Source organism: Triturus cristatus, chromosome 10 (assembly GCF_964204655.1).
Source record: "Triturus cristatus chromosome 10, aTriCri1.1, whole genome shotgun sequence".
In the NCBI taxonomy this organism is placed as follows: domain Eukaryota; kingdom Metazoa; phylum Chordata; class Amphibia; order Caudata; family Salamandridae; genus Triturus; species Triturus cristatus.
The window spans coordinates 637,130,117-637,156,318 of NC_140593.1; the positions used below are offsets into that span (position 1 = coordinate 637,130,117).

General features: G+C 49.3%; 1 protein-coding gene across 6 annotated transcripts in view; it reads right to left on the reverse strand.

Moving 5' to 3' along the window:
• Positions 1 to 26,202, reverse strand: part of SMARCD3 (SWI/SNF related BAF chromatin remodeling complex subunit D3) — a 1,344,655-nt gene that overhangs the window by 458,984 nt on the left and 859,469 nt on the right. For 4 of the 6 annotated variants that reach the window (XM_085632183.1, XM_085632184.1, XM_085632186.1 and 1 more), the window contains exon 9: positions 9,023 to 9,097. The exons of the other annotated variants lie outside the window; for them this stretch is intronic. In XM_085632183.1, the coding sequence (XP_085488309.1) occupies positions 9,023 to 9,097 (75 nt within the window). The remainder of the gene's footprint in view (positions 1 to 9,022; positions 9,098 to 26,202) is intronic. 6 annotated transcript variants of the gene reach the window in all.

A 26,202-nucleotide genomic window follows, 5' to 3' on the forward strand; every position in this document is an offset into this window, starting at 1 on the left:
CTGGAAGGTCAGTGAGGGGAGCTTCTGAGTCCCCGGGGAGAGTTGGATGTTGCTGAGACCCCCCAGGGAACGGCAGAGTCTCCCTCACTTTATTAACGGTGACCGCCTGAGTGAACCAGGGTTGCCTGGCCCCCCTCACATGCTGCCTGACCTCAATATGGCGCCTGGCCACGAGGCCCCCTCAGTCAGGCGTAGGCAGGACCGATAAACAAAAGACTCAGCCCTCATCCGATGTAGTTACGGACTCCTGATTGTCCCTCTACCAGAGAAGTGCCCAAGGGGAGAAGGAGAGGCTGGTCAGCCTGAAGCGCCAGAGAGACATTTTTGAAGTTCCCCAAGGAGGGGCTGAGAAGCGGGCTTGGCGGCCGACTGATCCCTCGCTGATCTCTCCAGGTGTGAAATCCTCTTTGAAGGGAAGAGGGCGACTGACTCCGGAATCTGGGGATCACAGTTCGATCCCCTGCGCCGGCGGCAGATTAGCCCAGCACCATGTGACTCTGGGCAATAGCTTGCTTAATTTTCCCGACGGCCCCCAGCGCCTAGAGACCCTTACGGGTGAGTGTTCGCGCTTTACAAATGTGGATATTATTATTATTATTATTATTATTTTTGACGGCAATCTGGGCGGTTGAGGGGCGGCCCTGAGCTGACCAGTCCCCCTCTCCCCATATGCCACCTAAAAAGGCATTAAAGTCTCCAATTACTTCACTCCGCCGAACGGGGCGACGGCTAAGGAGACGGCAGCGCCAGCAGAAGTCAGCATGGCACTCACCCGGGAAGACTTGATGGTGTCCCTCAAGGACTTCAGGAAGGGGCTGAAAGAAGATATCAAGGCGGATATGGAGGCCTCCTTCGACACCTTCAGAACAGAGATGAGAGAGAAGCTGGTGGCCCTACAAGCAGATATTGACTCAGTGGGAATGCGTACCCTGGATCTGGAAACGAAATGTCAGGAGCTGGAGAATCGCCTGGGGCCATTGGAGGCGAGCTCTGCGGAGCTCCGCGATCAGCTACGAGCTTCTGCCCTCAAGTGCGAGGACCTGGAGAATCGTTCCAGACCGTACCACATTAGGGTCAGAGACCTGGAGGAAGGATGTGAGGGCCCTGACCTGCAGTCATTTATGGTTGGCCTCTTCTCTACAGTCCTTGGGGAGGGAAGCCCAGAAGTGCAACTGAAGCGGGTACACAGAGTGGGCCCGAGACTGCCCAGAAACAACAGGAGACCAAGGGACATACTAGCTCTTATAAGTTAAGCTCCTTCAAAACAAAAAACTGGTTCTCCAAACAGGGAGGGAAATGGACAAAGTCATGTTCCAAAACGCCTCATGCACACTCTTCCAGGTTGTGGCGCAGGCCACCCTGGCGTGACGCCAGCTGTTCAGACAGATCACGGAAGCCTTGCGCGAACGTCAAATAAAGTACAGTTGGACCTACTCCTTTAGCATCGCCTTCCAAATGGACAATAAGCAGCTCCAACGCACAGAGCTGGAGGAAGCGGCAGCCCTTCTGGGAATCACACTCCCTTCCCATCGCAAGCATCAATATCGAAGCACGACGAAGGGGCACAATCGAAGGAGCGACGAGGGGGTGGCCCCTGGAGGTCGTCTGGCCGAGGGAGTAAAAAAGCACCGGACTGATGTTAGGTGAGCTGGAGATGTAAGGTTGGTCCCACGTATGTAGACTATTCAAAGCTAGTTTCCACTAGGCTTATGATGAAAGGGTCAGTAGGTAAGAGACCGAAGGGTAAATGCTCGCCTATAGACGCAGCACAAGTCAAAACTGCCATTCTGATGGGACTCTTTGTGTCTTGGGATTCTGTTAAGATTTAGCTTTGGTGGGGGAATAGGTTCTATTTATCAATGACCACATCAGTATTCTAGCCAATTGGTAAAGGGATTCCTGGGAGTGGAAGTAGGCTCACTCCTTGAGTTGGACTTAGTGAGGCCTTCCTCTGAGACAGGAGATCCCACCACTCACAATTCATGTTTGTTTCTGTTTTACAGGTTGTGTATCATGGTGCTCCTAAAACTTACGACTCTTATGGAGCCGCGGTGGGTATGAGCCCAGAAAGAGCAAAAAGGGAGATGCAGAAAAAGGGGGGTGTATATAGCAAGAGATGACAGTTAATTGCCTCTCATGGAATGTTAGGGGGCTTAACTCCCCTAACAAGAGACAGAGTTTATGGAAGTTGGTAAATGATGACCAGATTCTAATAGCCGCCCTTCAGAAGACCCATCTAAAGAAAAGTTAGGAGGTTAGGCTGAAACATAAACGCTACCCGCCGATCTTTCGCTCCTCAGCTCCACGAAACACAATGGGGTGGCTCTCCTTTTCTATTCCTCGATCCCCTTCAATCACCAAGCTACTAAAATAGACGCGCCAGGGCGTTTCCTGATGGTTAAGGGGGAGATCAGGGATCGTCTCTACACTGTCGCCACGATTTATGCACCTAACACAGGGCAACTGGACTTTCTGGAGGCCTTTTTAACGGCACTTGAGGGGATTGCCATGGGGGACATTCTGCTGCTGGGGGACTTCAATCTCATATGGGACCCCACGTTAGACAGGACCTAGCCTCACAGGACAGCAGGGGGAACATTCAGTAGGGCAGTCAGAACTCTCTTCAGCGGATGCGCCTCTTAGACGCATGGAGGGAGGCCCACCCCGCGTCAAAGGACTACTCTTTTTTTCTCACTCTCACAGAACCTACTCTAGAATCACCCATGTTTTTCTCAGCCAATCCCTGCTATACACAGTTGCAGATGTCATGTTTCACCCGATTTACCTATCTGACCATGCCCCCCTGGAAATAACTCTGAATTGGCCAGCCCCGCGTTCGAAGCACAGGTGATGGTACTGCCCCAATTTTCTCAGTAGGGACAGACTCCTTAGGGATTACACTTAGAGTGGCAATCACTGAGTACTTTCGCACCAATGACCCCGCCCTTACATCTTTTGCAAATAATCGGGACGCCTTTAAAGCGGTTATTAGGGGCAAATGCATAGAGTTGGCTGCCACACTTAGACACCAGCAGACGAGCTAGAGACTCCTTTGGGAGGGGAACTGCACACCACAGAAAAAAAAGCACCAAGACGCCCGTCAAGCCACTCCCACCGCTTGGTCACTTCCCTCAAAGGCAAACTAAAGGCCATTTACACCAATAGATCAGAGACAGCCATCCTAAGGCTTCAGACCAGGGGCTTTGAAAGTGGTAACAAGATAGGCACCCTGCTGGCGCTGCAGTTAAGGATAAAACTGGAAAAAGAGTATATTAAACAAATAGTGGACGAAGAGGGCGTTACCCATAATAACGAGGAGAGTAAAGCAAACGCTTTTGGGAAGTTTTATCGCCACCTCTACTCCGCCGACCCTCTAGAAGCCAAGGCAAGCTATCTGGCCCCCTAAATCTACCCCAGGTCTCTGTACACGCCATCGAGGAACTTAGCCAGCCCTTTACCAGGGAAGAGGTCCAGGCAGCGATAGATGTACTGAAACTGCAGAAAGACCCAGGGCTGGATGAGCTCAATGCCCACTTCTATCGTACTTTCGCTCCTGAGTTGACTCCCCACCTGGTGACCCTTTTTAACGAAATAGCAAATGCCCAAAAGGTGACAGATACCATGGGGGAGGCGTTAGTTACAGTTATCCCTAAGCCGGGAAAGGACCCTAGAGCGTGCGCCTCTTACAGACCCATTGCATTTCTAAATCTGGATGTAAAATTGTACTCTAAAAATACAGGCCTCTAGCCCGATCCCGATCAGTCAAGGATTATTAAGGGAAGGCAGACTCATAACAATCTACAGAGAATAGCCCATATAAGTGAGAAAGTACAGAAGAAAGGCATTCCCGCTGCCCTTCTCTCATTGGACGCAGAGAAGTCCTTTGATCTGGTGGACTGGCCCTTCCTTCTACAAACATTGAGGCGTTTTGGCTTTAGCTACACTTTTATTGCCATGGTGTGGGCCAATTACCACTCTCCCAGGTCAAGGGTCCTTCTAAACGGGGTGGCATCTTGCGACTTTGCACTTTCGCGAGGGACGAGGCAGGGGTGCCCCCTATCCCCCATGCGTTTCACTCTTTGCATTGAACCCCTGGCGGAGAGGATCAGGGCGAACACAGATATCAAAGGGGTTGCATTTGGCTCCGACAACCATAAAATCTCCCTTTTTGCAGATGATGTTCTACTCCCTATCACGGAGCTGCTGGCCTCGCTCCTGGCCATTCATGATTAGCTTGCTCGCTTTGAACGGGTATCAGGCTTTAAGGTGAATCTTTCAAAGTCATTCTTGCTCAACTTAACTCTACCGGGGGCGATGTTCGATCGCATAAAGTAGACCTCACCTTTTTGCTGCACGAACAAAGATATCACCTACTTAGGGGTCAAGATCACTCCCAGAATTGCAGAACTCTATAAGGCCAACTATCCTCCTCAGCTGCGACAGATCAAGGCAGATTTGCTTAGGTGGAGGGCTGCCTACACCTGGATCTGGAGAATTAACACAATTAAGATGAATGTACTCCCTAGGCTTCTCTATCTTTTCCAAGGGCTTCCGGCACCAGCGGACAAGGAACTCTTCATTGATCTAAAAAAAGCAATTACTAAATTCATATGGCCGGGGCACAGAGCCCGACTTTCAAATCAGGTTTTAATTAGGTCATGTGCTGAGGGGGGCTTGGCCCTCCCGGACTTTTGGGGGTACTCCAGGGCGGCCTATCTTAGGGTAATGACAGAATGGTCACTCAGGGAGTCCGAAAAACATTGGCTCCATATGGACCGTCAAATAACTGGCAGGACCATCTGGGACCTGCTGTGGCTAAAAAAGAAGCACAGGCCCCCAAACACTTACCTCAGCACCCCCACGTCTACCAATCTGAGAGTATAGGACCTACTCACAAACACCTTACCCCTGACATCTTTCCCCTCTCCCTACACCCCCATGCACCTCAACCCCGATTTCCCCCCCAGCTCTCCAAGATGGACCATTCAGGCAATGGAGTCTAGGGGGTTGCCTCATGATTTACCATCTGCATGAAAAAGGGGAACTACATTTGTGGAGTGCGCCAAAGCTCTCCATCTACAGCCCGCAGAGAGCTTTCACTATACGCAGCTCAAACACTGGGTGCTGCAACCCCAGGTGCGGCTGGCCGCTACTAGGGACCTGCTTCTCATTGAGAAATTTGCACAATCAGGAACTTCCACTAAGGGGAACATCTCTTTTCTATACTCTCTCATTCTCTGAATAGGGCGTTGAGCCCACAGGCGATGCCAGGGCACAGGGCTTTCTGGGACTCTACTCCCTCTAGATCAGTGGAGGAGAAACAATGGACCCGCTTGTTGAAATGAGATAGCCAAATACAACCGCTCTATGCACCTACGGGAAGCTCACTATAAAGTAATGCAGGAGTGGTATTTGCATCCCCAGAAACTACATAAAATATTCCCTAACACGACAGATACTGAGCCGTGCAGTCTCCTAGAGACTGTATTTTTGTGCAGCTTGGATGGAACTTGCGTCCTGCATACGACCTTTTACACGTGCAGTGCTGTATTGTTGTTTACTTCCAATGGCCGGCTGAGCAGATCCGTCAGTGTAAATTATGTATTCATACTGATCTAGAGACATTATTTAATTCGGGGGAGGATATTCTTGTTCATATTGCAGAAATGCTTGTGTTTTTAGACTTGGGTCGTATCTGTATTCTACATTTGATGCAGTGAGAGAATTAGCCCATTGTACCCATCTCGGATGTAAGGATTTAGCATTTGGAACGCTTGCCTTTGTAGCAGCCTCTAAGGCCGGTACCGGAGTCACAACAATTATCAGTTTCCCCATAGCCAGTGCTCTTTCTCTCACTACAGCAGTCTATATGGCTGTCAGAACTTTTTCTGTAGATGCAAAACGCATCTCAGCGTTTGTGTACAAGTGTGATTTGCATTCTATGGGTACTGTTTGCCTTAATTGTATGTTAAGTAGGTGTACCCAGATTGACCCACAACTATACGGATTACTAGATTATAGATATTTACGCGCGTCTGTAAGTGTTTTGACGCTATCATGTCAGCTTGTAGGGAACGAAGGCTATCTGTGTGTTCCTGTGTCCATTGCCTAACTGAAAAATGATGAGCAATTTGTGAACACAATACCAGTCCTGAAGAAGGTGTTGAGAAAATAAGACTCACCGAAACGCGTCGACATATTTTGGATTCTGTATAACAACAAAACCTTTGTGGATAATGAATGTTACTTGTTTGAAAAACATATAAATAGAAAATAGGTTGCTAAGTATTCAGAATTTTGGATAAACTGGTTTTGGGTACTTTAGTGGCAGTATTTGCACCCACGATTCACCAGAAATATATCAATGTTATAAATTTTGATAAATGTCTATCATGATCTAAATGTTTTTAATGTATTTTTTGCGTGTGTAATGTTTTAGCTTTTCTTGCAAATTGAAAGCAGGTCTTTTTTACAAGTGATGAAATAAAGTATACTTTTTTCAATACCCTGGTGTATAGGTTCAATGTTGTAAATGCATATCTTTATGGTTCTGTGCAAACCAGTTACAAGATAAAATCGTGGTTACAAAAGGGAAATTCTTCTTTGTTGAGTGTAATGTAGGGACGAATATAGGTGATAGGTTGGGATGTTACCCGGATCTATATTGGGGTACCTATATGGAATATTACACATCAAGAAGATACATACAAACGGAGAGAATAAAACCAGTTGATTACCATCATAAATTCAATTCTGACACACAAAAGTGTCAATAAGCTGATTAAGGGATTATAATAAATAGCAAAAGCTTACTTGCCTAATAATTTATACCATTTGATTAATCCAAATAATCACTACCAGCACTGATAACATCCCATCTAAAATTCTTCCAGATCCTATTAAACTTTAGCAACAGGAGGGTGCCTCTTGCTTTAGCCAAAGCAAACTCTGATTCACGGTTTTGCTTGAGAAAGAAGCACCATTCTTCATCCTTGAGGGCTTCCTCTGAGACCCATGCTTGGGCTATGCAAAGTCGGGCAGATACTAGCATAATCACAGCTAATTTCTGCAAGCCTCCTACTAATTCATTTTTAACACTCATCATTTTCTCTTTAATCAATAGTTGTACCTGTAAGCCGAGACTAAGCGACGTATCGTTAGTCAAACCTTCCCAAATGTTTTTTAAGCGGGGGCAGAGCACAAACATGTGAAGGACATCAGCAGCCAGAAGCCTACATTTAGGACATCTCGTTCTGTCTGTCCTGTCGATAGAGGGAGATACGCCCCACTTTGGAATTACATCTTGGGTATACCATAAAAAGCACAGCGTACGCGATGGCTGCAGCTTAAGATTAATGGAGTGTACTGAGTGATCCAGTAAATCTAAAGCCTTCTGAGTCTCTCCGGCTAAGACCTCTGATAAGAGCAGTCTACTCCATTTTACAGCTAAAAGTGGGATATCATCTATAACATATTGTGAAAATAGTTGATACATCGTGCTTATAGTAGATTTAATACCAGGCTTGAAGTAATATAGGGAAACCTCTGAAGTGTCGATGCCCTCCACATGTCGATAAACTGTTTTCATATAGTCCCTCAGCTGGAGATATTTAAAGAAGGAGTGATGTGGCAATCAATATGCTTCCCGTAAATCAAAAACAAATCTAAAACCATTAAGTTCAAATAGTTGGCCCATTTTTGTAATCTCACAGTCTGCTCAAACCCTAAAGGATAGATCTTGAGAGATATAGAAAAAAGCAGGATTATCCCATATAGGGGTATCCTTATTGATGAAACCAATAGAGTACTTCTTACAAATCCCCCACCAAATATAGATGATATCCTTAAGTACTTTGAAGCGCACTCTCTTGAAATAGTTAGGATCATCTAGTCAATAAAAAAAACTAGCTCTGCTCCTAAGGCAAGCTGATAGCAAAGTGGTATTTGATTTGATTCACCATATATCAAGAGACTACGCAAGCGACTGGTAAAAGCGTCCCAGAAATACAGCTTAAAATCCGGGAGTGAAAGCCCCCCATTCCATAGGAAGATTTCAGAAGTCAGCTGGCAGGCCTAGCCCATCTATAACCCCATATGAAGCTGCTAATAGTGCCTTCCTGTCACCCAAAAAAGGAATTAGAGACCCTCAATGGAATTGCCCAAAACAAATAAAGAAATTTGGGCAAAATAAACCATTTTAATAATATTTATGCGTCCGATAATGGTGAGTGGAAGCTTATTCCTAGATTTTAATTTAGTAGCTTTTGCTGATAAAGTATCATATTTTAATTTTATGATGTTAAAAACCGCAGAGCACAGCCTAACACCTAAATAAAGCGTTGCTGTAGTAGCCCCCTGTATTGGTATTGGGGCATTGGGGGTGGAATTCAAAAGCACCTGTGTTTTACAGAGATTCAGTTTGTACCCAGAAAATTCACAAAAAATATGTGCTTCTTGTAAAATCTGGGTAATGGCTGTTGCAGGGTTGGTGGAAAAAATTGCTACATCGTCGGCATATGCTTTCAGTTTAAGTTGTCAGCCCTCAAATGTCCATGGCTGGATGCCTATATTCCGAAGAAGGGACTGCAAATACGGTTCTATATGACACGGTCGAATGCCTTCTCCGCATCAAGTAATATCATGCCCATATTTATGTTACATTTCCCCGCAGTATCAAATGCAGTAATTGCTGTATTAATATGCTCTGTGGTGTCCCTACCTGGGACAAACCCATGCTGCTGTGGGGATACTAACACCGAGATCAATGGAGCAAGGCCGCGAGCTAAGATTTTAGCAAACCATTTAGCATCTGTATTTATCAATGAGATGGGTCAATAAGAACCCATGCCATCAGCAGGTTTATCTTTTTTTAAGAAGACCACAATATTAGTTGTATTCCAACTATCTGAGATAGTTCCTTCAGTCCGAATGAATTGTATAACATGATAAAATTCTGCACTCATTATTTCTCTAAATATTTTATAAAACTCCATGGGGAGTGCGTCCTCCCCAGCAGCCTTACCTGAAGGCAGGGCCATAAGTGCAGCCTCGGTTTCCGGTCCTGAAATTTCTGTCTGCAGGTCAGATGCTTGCTCCTCTGTAAGAGAGGGTAAATGGCGCTGTTGGATATATTCCCGACACTTCTCAATATCAAACACTTGTGACTGACTGTACAACCTACCATAAACCTGTGCGAACTGATCCAGGATAAATTTAGGTTTAGAATAAAACCTACCGTCTAATCCCTTAATGGCCTGAATTCTGCCCTACATTTGTTGTTCTACAATTTGGTATGCTACTACACGGCCGACCCTCTCCCCGTATTCATACTGGAGTTTCTTATATTTCACAAATCTAGCAGCAACCTGTTTCTTTAATCTGCAACCAGCACAAGATTGCATTTCTATCAGTTGCCTGAAGATTGGCGCTCATCATTAGCAGCGTGTGTAATATTAGTAACTTGCAATAGCTTGAGTTGGCACACATTTTGACGAAGGGTATAATCTTCTTTGGTGGCAGCACTATTTTGCTTAATCAAGTATTAGAGTGTTGTACCGCAAACATATGCTTTCATAGCATTCCATACTATTGTAGGGAGGGTTGATCCTCTAATAATAATAAAAAATTCCCCAACGAAGCCCGAGGTAGACTATAAATCCTCACAGTTAGTTAGTAAATGGCGAGGGAAAGTGAACCTGGGGCTAGTGGGCTTATTCCACCTCAGGACCTTTAAAAAGTGAAAATAAAGGGGGTTGAGACCTGAAACTACCCTTGAACAAACCGTCATTAACATATTATCTACCAGCGTACGTGTAGAGGAAACCATGTCAATCCTTGAATACTGCTTGTGTAGGTGGGAGTAATATGCGTAGCCCAGGTCCAATGGTTAGAGGGTCAGCCAAGCGTCACATAAACCATATAGTTTAACCAAATCATTAAGGGAGGCCCTGGTTATAGGTTTGCGAGATGTAGCCCTACGGTTAGTAGAATCAATGCTATAACTCATTACGTAGTTAAAATCACCCGTAAGAATTAGTCCACCAACCCAATCCGATAGTTCAAGTGAAAGTGTATCAAATATTTCGGGGTCATCAATATTTGGTCCATAAACGACACACAGCACACATTTAACTGAATGTAAGATCAATTGTACCAATACCCATCTACCTCTAGAGTCAACCGCAGTTTGTAATACCTAACCCAAATTAGGTTTGTAATATTTAATATCTTCTCGGACCAGTTATCTCTTAGACTGTGCATTAATGCCTGACACATGCCAACACATATATCGAATCTGGACTGTTTTATCCATCTATACAATATAGACAAAATCTAACTTCGCTTTAATTAATAATCAAGTACAAGCTCTGCATATCGAATAAAAAGTTTTGAATACATCCTGAATGAAACCCCTATCTATGACCAATTTGTCCCACCCCTCCCCCGCACCAAGCCCCAACCCTCCGTAGATGAGCCAGTTTAGCAGCAAAAAAAACTCTTTAATATCCAATCTGGCCCACCCTCTAACACCGCCCATCATTCCAGATCTCCCCCCGACCCCCTGTTCCCTAAGGAAGAAATAACCCCCATCTGGGCCGTTGGTGAAAAGCGGCCTGCAAAAGAGCCCCCGTCCATCCACCCCCTGAAATCCCACCAACTGCCCCACAATCAAGTAAAACAAAATTACCAAAGAGAAAAAAAGGCAGAGACCAGCCAAAAGCACAAGAGTCATAAGCCAAGTACAGAGAAAAGAGAAGAGGAAAAAAGAGAGGAAAAAAAAGGAAAGTACTATTCCGGCTCGTCATTTATCCCCCTTATATGATGTCACCATCAAGAAAACACATCAAGAGTACATCCCATTTTCTTTTGAAGTTCTTCTCAAGTATGCTTATTTGCCCCCTTTATCCGAGCGAGGGCCTGCTCAGCATCTTCTTCGGGGAAGCACATCTGAGAGTGCCCGTCTTTAATGATTTTAAGGCGGGCGTGTTCTTGTAGAAATACTTGTGCCCCGATAGCCTTTAGTGGATCAATAAACTGTCACAACTTCCATTTCCGGTCCATGGAAGATCTGCATAAATCTGACGAGCCACAACTGACATACTGTCAACTAAAACTGGAGATGTAGGATGAGCAGTAAGAGAGATGGCCTGTCGCATAAGAAAATTCCCAATGTATATCAGCATAGGTTGAGGCTGTACCGCTTTAGCACAAGGGGCAATACGGTTGAAGGAGAGCCGATGAGCACGCTGTATTTGTGAGTCCCAGTCACTCAAATCCGGAAAAGCCCTTCTGCATAATTGCACCATGTACAGCTGAGATCTGCACCTTCCGTGCCATCTGGCATCCCAAAAATCCTCCGATTATTTCTCCTATTCCGATTTTCGATGTCCTCCATCTTTGTTTGAAGGAATTTGAGCTGGCTCTCACGGCTCTCTACACTTAGTTGTTATTGCCGCTGTCTCCTCACTCCAGGCCACTCTTATCTGTCATAAGATTAATGATCTGCCCAGAGACCACTTCCAATGATTTTTGCATCTGTGCATTGTCTGCTCTTGCCGGAGTGTAACAGGCCTGTGCCTCAACTCGAAGCTCCTGTAAGGCTAACATAACATAATAGTTCCTGTACAACCTCTTCTATATCCCTCAACGACTCCTTAGTCATAAGGATAGGAGATTGGTCTGATAATGTCCCCCGAGGATATATCTGAGGGAGAACCGATGTTCGGGGTGTTTGCTGGGGACATTGTGTTTGTTGCTCAGAGTGTTGTAGCTCGCCAGCAGAACCTAAGAGTGGAGCAGATAGTCGAGTAATAATTGACTTAACTTCCCCCTTAGAAGTCACCCACTTCCTTAGTCGGCTGCTCTTTAAGCCCTGAGCACTAGCCTTGCCAGGCTGCCAATGCCTTGTGGGTTTAGATGAAAGTTGAGCGATAGCTTGATCTGCAGGTTTTCTTTGCTCAGACTGCGCAGCTCTACTCCATTTGGTGGGGGGCACACCCCCTTGGGTAGAGGGGACCTCTGCTCGTGCTACCTGCAGCACGCCTTTCTCAGATTGTAATACTGGAACCTCCAAGCTCACTGGGGCAGGTTGATGGTTGCTTTCACTCTCAGCAGACTGCCTTTTATCCGCCTCTGCCCCAGCCTTAAGGGGGCCCCTATCGCACCCAGACTTCCTTTCGATAATGGATCCTCCTCATCCTCCACATCTTCCCCAGGGACTTGGCATAACTGGCCGTCAACGTCCATATCCAGCCCGGGCTGTTGATAAAATACCTGTAACAGTACTTACATGCGTTGATTGTGCATTATCTGGTAGAACCTCTGGTGAGGCTGACTGCTCAGCTGGCTCTCCACCGTCCACAGGTAATACCCCTGTTTGGGAAAAGATCAGGCCACTGGGGCACATCATTCTCCAGCAAGATCTGGTCCCAATCTTGGCCCTGACTTCGTTTCTGGGGCGATAGTGATGGTGGGTTCTTGCCGGTGTACTTGATGCTGCTGCTGCTGCCATCAGAGTTTCTGCCAGGGGTGATACTCTTCCTGGGGTCAATTACTTAGATGCGGCCTCAATTATATCTAGTATTGCCCCTGTTTTGAGCAGTTTCCGGATAGGGCGTCCTACTTGTGGGGGTACAGTAACCAGGGGTGTAGCTGCCGAGTTGGGTCCCACAGCCTTCTCTTTCTGAGTGGCAAGTTCCTCAATGCGATTTCTTGCTGCGCCTCGTACCCCACGAGCTCCTCTGGAAACACTGGCCTCTGTTGGGGCCATTAGGAAAGGCTGAAAAATGACTCTCCAAAGCTGGAAGCAGGAGCAGACAGCCAGAAACGTTTGGCCATGCACCCTCATCGCAAAGCTGCAGCATCCAAAACCAGGTGAAGGGAACCAGGCTGACTGTAGATTTCGGGTGACCATGGCAGAGGTCGACCGAAGAGCACCATCTCAAAGGCAGCGTTCAGCGTGCTGTGCTGCTGCTGGCCTCGCAGTGGTGGCGGAAAGCGAGGAAATACGGAGCTCACGACAGAATCAACCCGCTATCTTCCTTGTTTTGAAACATGGGGTTTCTCTTTGCAAAGAGAGATATCGCACAGAGATGGAATAGTGTGCTTAGTCCATGAGCACAAAATTGGGTGCGAGAGATGGATGTGTGCTGCAACCTGGAAAAACTGTTCTACAAGGGGCGGGCTGCCAGAGGAAATTTGAGAAGGTGTGAGGGGGTGGACTGTGGGGGACTAGGAGTGAGGAATTGTGAGATTGGGGGAAGGCAAGAAAGGGGAAAAAGTGATAAACAAAGGTAGGTGGGGGATCCAGTGGATGACAGACATGGAACAAGGGAGTGAGACTCCTGATAAGGCAATGGAATCACAGATATGGTATCCCATGTACCGTGGTGTGTGACTTTCTCCAGAACCTTTAGTATACTATGTTTTTCCTGTGGTGGAGAGTGGGAGATTAGGGTGTGGGGGTAGAAGCCCCTGCATCATTTGGTTTTTAGTGTTGATGTTTGATTAAATACATATATATATTCACTGAAGAAACCAAAGGTTACAGAGACGTTATAGTTAGGCTAAAGTATCACTCGTACAAAACCAGTGAAATTCAGCAGTTATAGTTAGCGGAGCTAACTATAACTCCTGCCCTCGCAATGCACTGCTTATGACATCACATATTACATCACTCATGACATGGTCATGAAATCACTGATGACATCTAAAATGACATCACTGATGACATCATCCATTGACTTGTGAGCCTTTTTAAAATGTTTAAGAGTGTTAAATATATATACTAAGGTGTATTGATGAATGAGTGCCTGTATGGATGATTCAGTGGGTGCGTGACTGACTGTATAAGTGAGTGATTAGGTGTCTCAGTGAATGTGTGGGTGAGTGACTAGGTTGTCTGAATGTCTGTATCAGTCTGTCAGTTGGTGTCTAAGTGGCTGTATGGTTTGGAGAGTGAGAACATGCGAGTGGTTTTCTGAGTACCTGTAGGGGTATATGAGTGTCTGTGTGGGTGGGTGAGAGGGTGTATGACTGCCTGCATAGATGAGTGACTGAGTGAGTCAATTTGGTATATTGATCAGTGAGTGTGTAAGAGAAGGGCTGTATAAGTGACTGAGTTGGTGAGTAAATGGATGTCATTGGTATATAGGTGAGTAAGTGGATATGTGAAAGGCAGTATTGGTGAGTGTTGGGAGTATGAGTGATGGTATGTGTGAGTGAGGGATTGTGATAGTGGCTGTATGGGTCAGTGACTGTGTGTGTGAGGGGCTGTATGGGTGAGTGAGTATATGTTAGTATTTGTATGAATAAGTGAGTGGATGTAACTTTACAGGCGAGTACATGGCTGACTGATTGACTCTATTATTGAGTGAGTAGCTTTATGAGTGACTGACAGTGTGTGAGTGGCTGTATGAGTGGATGTATCAGTGGCTGTAATAGTGAGTGAGTTGGTGTACGAGTGGCTGTATGGGTGATTGAGTAGATGTGTGTGCAGACCTATGAATCAGTGAGTGGGTATATAAGTACTGGTATGGGTGTGTCAATGGCTTCGAGAATGGTAGCGTGGAAGTTGGACTGGGTGTATGAAAAGTTATATGGGGCTGTGAGTGGGTGAGCCACAGATTCTGTGGATGATGTCATCAGTGATGTCATTTGAGATGCCATCTGTGATGTCACTGATGAGGGCATGAGTGATGTAATACGTGAGGTCATATGCAGTGCATTGCGGGGGTGCGAGTTTTAGTTACCTCAGTTAACTATAACTTCAGAATTTCACTGGTTTTGTGCAAGTAAAACTTGAGCCTAATTAAAACGTCTCTCCAACCCTTGTTTTTTTCAGTGACTTTCTAAGGTTTCTTTTTTTTTTTTTTTATAAAGACCTTTATTGTGCTAAAGAATGGTCACACCGCGTCACGCCAACAACCCGGAGGCAGGCCGCAATATCAACAAGTGTTTACAATTAAGGTGTACCAGATTAGGAGACGTAAACAATGTAATATCCTAACATTCATGGCGATACACACCCTCAACCCTGGTGAGGAGTACCAAGGTGTAACCAGTGCAGAGTGGATTGGTCTTACATTTTTGGGTTCGTGAACTGGAAACGAATCCTAGGCTCACGGTCTCATCCAGACACTCCGGCGAGTACCAGGACCGCAGCACATGAAAGAGATACTGTATAGGTAAATCGTCCACTACCACCTTTACACCCAACCCCCCCGCAACAATCGGAAGGAAACAGCAAACTTCGGTGCAGAGCTATTACAAAAAGAAAAAAAAAAAAAGAACCAACAGACATCTCATCTCGCATACGCAGGGGCTCACGTACAAGGACCCGTCCGTCATTGAGGGACAACTACAAGCAGTATTGGTGGCTGCAGGAGGAACGCAAGGCAGCGGCCATGGGGCGGGGGCGGGGGAGGGGCGGGGAGAGAACGCGGCAGGACAAAACAGCAGGGCGCCTGGACGGGAAGGGGGGCAATACGTCCACCCGATAGGATGCAACAGGCATGGGATCCGGCAAGAGCAACACATTCCACAGCCCTCACACACATCAACAAAGCATGTATCCATCCATCCCAACACAATGCACACAGGGCTCAAAGGTTCACCCCATGTCATCCGAAACACCCGTCCCAGGGGAGTCCACAGAGGCATCCGAACCCGCCTGCTCTCTAGTCCACTGCAGGAATGGTTCCCAGATGTCATTGGGCCTAGACGCGGTAGGCATCGTCTCCCAGTAGTTCGTGAGTTGTGCCTGACCATATGTAACGTCTCGAACCCATGCGGCGAACGTGGGCAAGGCTCCACGGCCCCAGTGTATCGCCACCTGGCGTTTAGCGTAAAGCAGCAGCATCGCGTGCAGTTTCCTGTCAACGGGTTCGGTGTCTTTAACGTATCCCAGGAGCCCCAAAAGCGGAGTGGGTTCATCTGACCTGTGTAAAATGTGATTGATGGCCTCAAAGATGCTCGACCAGTACTCATCTAGCTTTGGGCAGCTCCACGCCACATGGAGAAAGGACGCGTCAGCTCCGCCACACTTCCAGCATGAAGCGTCAGTGCGGATTCCCATGCGGTGTAGCAGCACTGGTGTGCGATAGTACCGGTGCAAGAATTTGAAGTGGACCAGTCGTAGCCTATAGTTCGGTGACAGCGCCGTGAGCTGCTTACAGCAGTATTCCCACACGTCATCTGACAGGGCACCGTCCAGGTCTGCGGTCCAAGCCAGCTTGGCCACAGGCACAGTGAGCGGGGCCTGCTCCTGCATGCAGTTGTACAGTCTGGATACCAGTTTCGCGGGGGAGGGTCGTGACAGCAAGTTCTGCAGGGCATCCAGTTGTGGAGGTGCCTCAGGGAATTGAGGCCACATTTTCTTGCAGGACTCCTGGAGGGAGTGATACAGAAGCGCGTCCGAGAACGAGGTAGGCTGACCGTCCTCACGGACACCCAACGCTCCAAACGTCCCATCAGGGTAGATGTCTGCGAAAGTGGCCACCCGCCTCCCCTGGAGCGTGATGGTGTCTCCCCTAGCGCAAAGGCAGGGCAGCATCGGGTTGCTTCGCAGCGGAATGGCCGGCGCATAGAGCAAGGGAAGGCCCGCCCTCCGGCGCAACTCCTTCCATGACCAGCGGATCATTTCAACGGTGTCCACCTCCTTCGAGGGGCGGGAAACCCTGCCATACAACGCCACCCGAAGTGGCAGCGGGGCAACCGCGGCCAATTCCACCGCTACATGCGGCTGGTAGGGGGTGGGGAATACCCAGAAGTGCAAAAATTGAGCCTGAGCGCACAGCGAGTAGAGCTTGAGGTCAGGCGCCCCGAGGCCCCCCTGCCGCAGCGGGAGTGTGAGCAAAGCCCAAGAGGTCCTTGCCTGCCGCCCAGCCCACACCAGAGATACAAGTAAGGAGCGGACTCGTGCATGGAAGCATGCAGTCATGGGCAACGGAAGATTAACGAACAGATATAGGAATTTCGGGAGAACTACCATTTTCGCCAGTGCAACCCTCGCAACCAGGGACAGGGGAAGTTTGTTCCAGACCTCCACCCTCCGCTCCAGCCAGTCGACCGCTCTGCCGAAGTTAAGTGACCATAGTTCCTGCGTGTCCCGACTAATCCAAATACCTAAGTATTTGACCGCGTCGGTCTCCCAACGTAGGGGGTAGTCCGAAGGAGGTTGAGCTGTCTCGCTAGTTAGAGGGAACGCAACGGACTTGGACCAATTTATAGACACGCCCGCCAGACCCTCGAAACGTACAAATTCTCGGAGCAGTGGATTCAAATTCTCTGCGGGGCTGGAGACATACAGAGTGACATCGTCCGCATAAAGAGAGATCAGCAGACTACGAGAGCTGAAGCTTATCCCTCTCGCCGTGTGGTGTTGGCGTATTCTGGCCGCCAGTGGCTCCATCGCAATAGCAAAGAGGAGGGGCGACAGTGGGCACCCCTGTCTAGTCCCCCTGGAGATGGGAAAGGGCTCGGACACCAGGCCATTTACTCGCACCCGAGCTCGAGGTCTGTCATATAGCAATTGGATGAGCGTAATAAAGTTACGACTGAAGCCCATCCTGCTCAAGACACGAAACAGGTACGGCCACTCCAACGAATCGAAGGCCTTAGTCGCGTCCAAAAACACGACTGCGGCCTGGACAGAGGGGTGGAGATAATGTAGGATGGAGAAAAGTGTTCTGAGGTTGTGCGAGGTGGCACGGCCAGGAATGAAGCCTGACTGGTCCGGGAGAGCGATGATCGGCAACAGCGGCTGCAATTTGTCTGCAATGACCTTGGCGAAAATTTTGGCGTCCACATTTATGAGAGAAAGGGGACGATAGGAGTCCAAGTGTAATTCGTCTTTGTCGGGTTTTAATAGGGTGACAATGAGTGCCTCGCGCATGGAGTCTGGGAGGGCACCCAGCTCTAGCGCCTCCACGAATACAGAGTGCAGTTTCGGGGCCAGTTCTTCAGCGTATGTCTTGTAAAACATTGTGGTTAGGCCATCTGGGCCGGGAGCTTTATTAGCTGGCATGCTCTTGATAACCTGAGCTATGTCTTGGGCCGAGACAGGCAGGTCCATGTATTGTCTATGGTTGTCATTGAACCAGACAAGGGCGATAGAATCAAGAATACCGTCCAGGGGAGGCGGAGCAGCAGAGTGCTTGGACGTGTAAAGGGAAGCATAAAAATCGGCAAAGGCCTTCAGCACCGCCTCTTGGCCCGTGACCTGTGTCCCCTCACTATTCCTGATAGTGTGTATGTAATGCGCCTGAGCCTGGGGAGCGATCAGTCTAGCTAGTGTCCTGCTCGGTCTATCACCTTCCCCATATCTGCGGGCTTCGGCCTGTTTCCCTAGGAACTTCACCTCCCTCTGTGCCTCCTCGTTGAAGTCCAACAGTTTTGCTTTAATACTACCTGCAATAGCCAACGTCGGGTCTCGGCAGAAGGCCAAGTCCAGTTCCTTGAGTTCTTGCTCTAGCTTAGCCAGTGTCCGACGTATGGTATGTAGCACCCCTGCCTGCCGAGCTATGCACTGGCCCCGTATCACCGCCTTAAAAGCGTCCCACACCACGGCCTCAGAGGAGGCCGAACCCTCGTTTTCGGCAAAGTACTTGACAATGTCATCTCTGATTTCTTCCGTGAACACCTGATCCGTAAGGGCGTGGGGCGGCAGCCGCCATGAAAACGCCCTAGGGGCGACGTTGGGTATCCGCAGCTCTAGCATGCAGGGGGCGTGGTCCGAGAGCGACCTGGCCTGAATGTCCACCTCCCCCACCCATGTAGCCACCTCAGGAGACAGCAGCCAAAAGTCTAGGCGGGACCAAGCGTCGTGATGACACGTAATACAGGTCCCCATTCTCTCCCCAGGGTGACGAAGTCTCCACACATCAGTCAGCCTCCCCTCCTCCATCACATCTAGCAACGCCTGTCTCGCCTTCGCATGCGTAGGTCTACTAGCACCCCTTCTGTCCCAATCATCGTCCAGCACTACATTGAAATCCCCCCCCACCACTATCAAGGTACAATCGAGCAACACAATTTGCGCCCATACATTGCGAAAAAAATCAGGGTCGTCTACATTTGGACCATATATAGCGGCCAGAACCAGCGGCCTACCCTGCAACGAGCCATGCACCAGTACATAACGACCCTCTTTATCCAGTACACAATGATGCTCTCTCCAATCCAACCCTTTCCGTATGAGGACAGCCACCCCCCTGGCATAGTTAGAGTAGATAGCTGAATATACATGCGACCACCTGTGGTGTTTCAGCCTGGGCGATGGGGTCGAGTTGATGTGAGATTCCTGCAGCAAGCAAATGTCAACATTGTGTCTGGTCAACATGTTATGCATCAATCTGGCTTTTTTATAGTCCCCAAGGCCACGAATGTTCCAAGTCCACAGTTTAACTCCCCCCATGTCTATAGCACATCCAGGGCGACCAGGCCGCCACCCCGCTCCCCCCCCCACACCGACAGGCCCAGGCCGCCGCACACCCCCGCGCAGCACAGTCATGAGAAGATAGATTGCAACTCGCTCCACCAGCACCGGTAACCAAACATTCAACATCCCCCCCCAACCCCCACCCACGCCAACCCCCCAATCAGGTTGCGCTAGAATCCCATACGTGCTCTGAATCGCACTTGAGTCAACCCAGAACAAAAACAACGGGAGATTCCCCATGGGGCGAGGTGCTCCTAGCTGACACCCCTGAATATACAGGGTGGCTGCACACTGAAGTTTATACGCGACACCCGAGGGGTGCCCAGCAGCATGGAACAAACAGTACTTTAGTTTTCGCCGTCCAGTACGCCTCGGACCTGTGACACAGTCAACAACCAAGACCCTCCCAACATGAATGGGTCAGCTCCAGCAGTTCCAGTAGTGCCCTCCATTTCACCTCTCGAGGGAACCGAACAAGCCAGCAAATGTCAGCTTTAGTTGAAAGGGGCAACACAGACCCCATTACCCTCAGTCCCTCAATCATTGTCGCTTGTGCGGGCCGCTTCCTCCTCCAACCTCGGCGATTTGCGTCTGGCGCCAGGGCCACTGATATGTTTAGCAAACTTCAAGGCTGACTTAGCGTCGGTGAAGAAGTGGGCAGTTTGTTCATGGAAGACTTTCAATTTGGCTGGGTATAACAAGGAGTATTGGACTCCGGCCTGCATCAAGAGTTTCTTCGCAGGTATGAACTCCTTTCTGGCAGCCTGGACGAGGGGGGTGAAATCAGGGTAAAATGAGATATGATTCCCTTTATGGATGATCTTGCCTTTTTCACGGGCCATCTGCAGGATGCGGTCCCTGTCCTGAAAATTGAGCAGCTTGGCCAATATAGGGCGTGGGGTGGCGCCTGGTGGCGGTCTCTTGCCCAGTGTCCTGTGCGCCCTCTCCACCGTGAATACCTGGGACAGGTCCGGGTCAAACAGCTCGTGTAGTAGATCAGTCACAAAGACCTCCATCTTTCCGGTGTTGTCCGTCTCCGGAATGCCCGTGATTCTGACGTTGGACCTCCGGGAGCGCGCTTCTAGATCGTCCGCCTTGGCCCGCATGGACTCCAGTTCGCGCTCAATATTGGTGATGTGATTTTTCGCCTGCTGCCGAAACTCGGCACATTCGGTATGCCCGTTTTCTAGGCAGTCTAGCCTCGTTTCGTGTACGTCCACTTTGGACTTGACCGCCTCTAGCTGTGTGGCCATAGCATCCAACTTTGCGTCGATACTCTTCAGGCTAGATCTAACCTCCATCATTAAAGCGCCAAAGTCAATCTCAGCTGCAGGGCTTTTGGGAGGAGACGACGCGGCTCCCGTGTCCGCTGTATGTTGCTTGGCCTTCTGCTTATGGTCAAAAGTCAGTTTGGGCTGCTTTGCATCCTTCGTGCCCCCCATCTCCGACACGCGTGGAGCACGGGGTGCAGGCTGTGGTGGGAAGCACTCCCCGGCACACCGCGTAGGCTTTTAGGGCCGACAGGCGCAGTTCGAGTCGTCGCAGGAGGGAACTGGGGGTCAGCAGCCCCAATCCACGGTGGGCTGCCCAGTGTCCCTCTGCGACCCCACCAAGTTCCCCCCACGAGCTCCGGCTGGAGGACAAAGCACGGGAAGGGCTCCGGCAGGATCAGGCTCAGGTTGCTAATACGTTGCTGTGCCCGGGAGCGGAGCTCCTGGTATCAGGGCAAGATCGACACCTGTACACCAAACGGCGATCTGCAGGGGTTCAGGGGCACGCCAAGCAGGGTGCTCTCGCAGTGTGGGCTGCAGCGCGCCACGGGTCCGCAGCTTCTCCGCTATCGACCCGGCCGCACCTCAAAATGGCGGCGTCTCGCTTCAGCCCAAGCCCCGACCTTCCCCCGAGCTGTTACCTCCGTCCAATGGCCGCTCCGCTCCCTGCCTCCGGTCACAATGGTCTCCGCGTAGTGGCCGCCGGCAGCTTCCAGCCCCGCGCCAAGAGCGCCAGAGTGGTCTCACCCCCGCCGATCTCCGTAGGCCCAGTAATCCCCGAGGCTCGGCCAGGTGTCACAGCCGCCTCGGGCTCCTCAGCAGCAGGCGGGCTTTGGTATGCGGGCCGGCGTCACCCGCGGCCGCCAGATCTCGGCGCGCAGTCACCCGCGAGCGGCAAGGATTCAGTTTATCGTGCCTCCGGACTGCCGCATCAGTTACCCACGGAAGCCGGGCCCCTCGGTAGCGCTGTGTAGGATATTAAAGGATTAATTCATGTGCAGCCGGCGGAGCTCACTCAAAGAGCGGCCATCTCGCTGCTCGGTTAGCCACGCCCCCACTTTCTAAGGTTTCTTTAATTACATTTCTTAACTATAACGTCCCTGTAACCTTTGTTTTTTTTAGTGGATTTCTAAGGTTTTTTATTTCAAATTCTGTTTATTGAGTTTTAGATTGAAACAGAAATGTAGTAAACAAGCAACAGTCATCAAATAGGCCAAGAGTTACAGAAATCACATGTAGGTTACAGCTTGTTCACGAGTTCTGTGGCATGGAAAACTTATTAATAGGTACAATCATATCCTGTTGCACTTAGTATTCCACAACCTTCCGTCAATTCACCCTCTCAGGAGAGGAACATTGAAAGGAAACTTAACATATCAAAAAAAAAATATCATGGTGCAAATAATAATGAAGTGGTCATGAGAGATGGGCGTCTGGGCCCCCGATGAGGCAGCCTCCTCGCTGCCATCTGTACTGTTATGGCATTAAATATGAAACAGGTTGAGGGCCCTTAGCCGTCAGCGGGAGCCCCTCCGACAAGTAGCTCACCAGTGGGGGCCATATATATTCGAAACCTTTTCTGGCGTCGTCCAGTATGTCAGCCATGCGCTCCAGAGCCAGCGCCCTCCACAGCCGTGCGTGCCATTGGGTTAAAGATGGAGCCTCTTGTTTTTTCCATGCGGCAGCTACTGCCATTTTCGCTGCTCCCAGGCAAAGCCACATCACGGACCTGTCACTCTGCGCCTGGCATTTCAGGGCTGGATCTCTCACCCCCAGCAAGGTGTGTTCCAAGGAATGAGGAATTGGGTAGCCTAATATGAGTTTAATTTGTGACAGGATCTCTTTCCAAAAAGGCTGTATGGAGGGGCAGTACCACCAGATAAGGCGGAAGTCTCCCAATAGGCCACAGCACCTGTCCGAAGTGTTAGTGAAGATCTTCTGCAATTTCTGGGGGTACAAGTACCAGTCATACATGATTTTGTAATGTGCCTCCCTTAGATACATCGAGCGGTTGATTTTCGCTATGTCTTTGCTTAAATGCTACCACTGTTTATCTGCTAGAGGAGTATCCAGGAGTGCATCCCAGAAGCAGTTATATCGCGGGGGTCAACCTGGGGCTTACAGCTTGTATGAGAACATAGAGGACGGAAATACATCCCTTGTAGGAGGACCCAGATAGGGCAAATTTCTCCATGGGGAGCAGGTCCCTGGTGGCGGCCAGCCGCATCCGGGGCTGCTGTACTCAATGTTTAAGCTGCAAATAGTGGAATTCCTCCTTGGCAGTTAGTGTGAATTGTTTCATGCATTCTTGAAAGGTGAGAATCTCTCCGTTATGATATAGGTGGGAAATTGTGAGACAACCCCCCCAACCGCCATGCCTCGAAGGGTCCCTCTTGTAGGGCAGGGGGAAAGGCAGCGTTGAAGTGTGTGGGCGTGTAGGGTGATGGAAAGGTAGTCAGCTGCAACCTCCTGGTGAGTGCATCCCATACCCTTAATGTGGTGGATGTGGGTGTACTGATGTAGGCATTGCGCGGTCTGTCCTGCTTTGGCATCCACAATAGATCCCATATGGTTCTGCCTGTTATCTGTCTGTCCATATGAAGCCAGTGCTTCTGAGAGGCACGCATTGACCATTCTGTGATTACGCGCAGGTGAGCCGCCCTGTAGTATCCCTGAAAATCTGGCAGCGCAGAACCCCTTCCCCGTGTGGCCGTGCAAGCAGGTGAAGGGGCAAACGAGCCCTCCTCCCCAACCAAATAAATGTAGTGATCATTTGGCGCAGCTCCCTAAAGAGACCCTCCTCCACTGGAATGGATAGCCCCTGGAAGAGGTAAAGCAAACGAGGGAGCACCTTCATCTTGATGGCATTAATCCTGCCCAGCCAAGAGATGTAAGCAGCACTCCATTTACCCAGGTCAATTTTTAATTGGCTTTGTAGAGATCTGAAATTCGGGGGGTGAGCCTGATACCCAAATAGGTAATCTCCTTAACTGTGCAGCTAAATGGTGACTCACTCTCCACTCGTCACCACTTCGCTTCAGGTAGGGTCAGATTAAGTAAAAAGGACTTGGCCAAATTGATCTTAAACCCCGCCGCCTGCTCAAACAATTTAAGCTCCTCCTGAATAGCCGGCAGAGAGGTGAATGGCTCTGTGACCAGAAGAAGCACGTCATCGGCAAAGAGCGAAATCTTATGATCGTCTGTGCCAAATCGCACCCCCGTATGTCCGGGTTTGCTCTAATTTTTTGCGCCAGGGATTCTATGGTTAAGGTGAAAAAGAGGGGGGACAGCGTGCACCCCTGCCTCGTCCCACGCGCCAAGCTAAAAGAGGGGGAAGCAACGCCATTTACCAGGACTCGGGAGTTGGGAGAGTGATAATCATCCCTATAAAGGCCTCATTAAATCCAAAGCACTGGAGCACTAGAAACAACAAGCATTTGCAATGCAACAGGTCTCGCATTCTCGAGTTTAAGCAATTGGCATTTTAAATGACAATGCCTTTTATGTATGTGTTTTAAAAACGTCCAAGCTGTGCGTAAACACACACGTTGTACTTGTAGTCCTTGCTTACAAGAAGCAAGGCTGTCGGTAAAACAGGCGCAGTTACTGCCACCCTTGCTTCTTGTAAGCAACGACTAAGTACAAATTGCATGGTTACGCACAGCTTGCACGTTTTAAAAAAACACATACATAAAATGCATTGGCACTTACACCCTCTTACTTGCCTTGGTATGAGGTGCACCAAAACTCATGCTGCAGTCTTCATAGCAGCGCTCCATACACCAGCACTCCGCTTTTACAAAGTTAGCTCTGATACTATCCCTTTTTTTTCCCGATGTCCCAAGGCAGGGATTTCACAACCAACTGCAAGGATGACACTTTCACTCCGATGGTTAGCGATATTATGGTGTACAAGCGCTAGACACAGAACCATCGGTCCAGCACACAAACACCCAGCATGCATCTGTCGTGTAATTCAAGCAGAATAAAATAGCACACGCTCCCCCACCCTTCTCAGAACACCGATTCCTCTCAAGATGTACTAGTGCAATTCTCCAGGGGGAATAAGTGTGTATATTGGACAGAGTGCACTACAGACTAGGTTGTGGTTCTATTGTGCAATTCGCAACAGCGTAACTTGATCCCCCCCTGGAACTGGTGGAGTAAGTCAAAAAAAGTTGCACACCACAGAAGAATATTTTCGATGAACTGGGTTCTAAACATCAGTAATAAACAAGTGAAAGTGAAAGAGCTCCATGCGCGTGTTGTAGGCACGCTGTGAGCGTGCACATCGGCGTGGCCTGCGGCTCGTGCCCAGTGGCGGCGCCTGCGGACTTCGCCGTACTTGAATAAATGCTGCGCGGACAGTGTGAACCAAGGAGGGGGCTGCCAAAGCTTCCAAAGCAACAAAAAAACAAGCCCCTGCACGCCATGCTACCGGGAGGCGACCAAGGTGGGTGAGTGATGGCACTGCCGTGCCTGCGAGCGCCGCGCTGCTCCGACTCAGTGCCATGAAGCAAAGCGCCTCACCAGGCTGTGAGTTTGAGAGACACGACCCTGCTAAACACAGAACCGTGTGCAGTACCCAACTTTCTAGCGCAGTGCGAGCTCAACTTTCATGCGCAGGGTGTGACGTCACTGCCGATGCTATAAACAGAGAAGGGGCGAGGCAGTGCAGTGTCATTACTGTGTGTTTAAACACTGTTTCTATTCCCTGTGTGCCACTGCCTCACCCCGCATTAAAAAAAAATTGAAATTGCATGAGCCTTGCGAGGACGGAAGGGGGACAGGAGATGTGCACACCGCGTGGCTGTACGTGCGCGTACACAGGCTCCAATCGCCAATCGCCCTGCGCGAGCCCATCTCCTGTCCCACTTCCGAGGCAAGTCAGCAACAATAGATCTCGCTGGCGACAGCGCTTTCGCGCTGCGTTCACCAGGCGAGACCTGAAAAAGGACCATTCCACGCGGTCAAATGCTTTCTCCACGTCTAGCGAGAGGAGATCCGCTGGGATGTTTATCTTCCGAGCCTTCTCTATTATATGGATGAGGCGCCGCAAATAATCATGGGTCTGCCGGCCCTTAATAAAGCCTGGTTGGTCTGGGTCACTAAGGCCTGGGAGCACAGATTCAAGGCAAGTAGCCAAGATTTTGGAGTAAATCTTGCCGTCCAGATTCAGAAGGGCGATCGGGAGGTAAGAAGAACAGGCTGTAGGATCCTTCCCCAGTTTGGGAATTACCGCCACAATCGCCTCTCTCATGGAGGGGGTGACTTGCTGCGTAGAGGCAATGATGTTGAATAAATTAGTTAAAAAGGGGGCTAGTTCCGGTGCGAAGGTACGGTAAAAGTGTGCCGTAAACACGTCCAGCCCCGGTGCTTTCTGTAATTTAAGTGTGTCAATCGCCTGTTGCACTTCCTCAGGGGTAATGAGTTTAGCCAAGTCCTCATTAGTGTTAGCCGGGACATGTGGGAGGTCTAAGGGGTCCAGATACC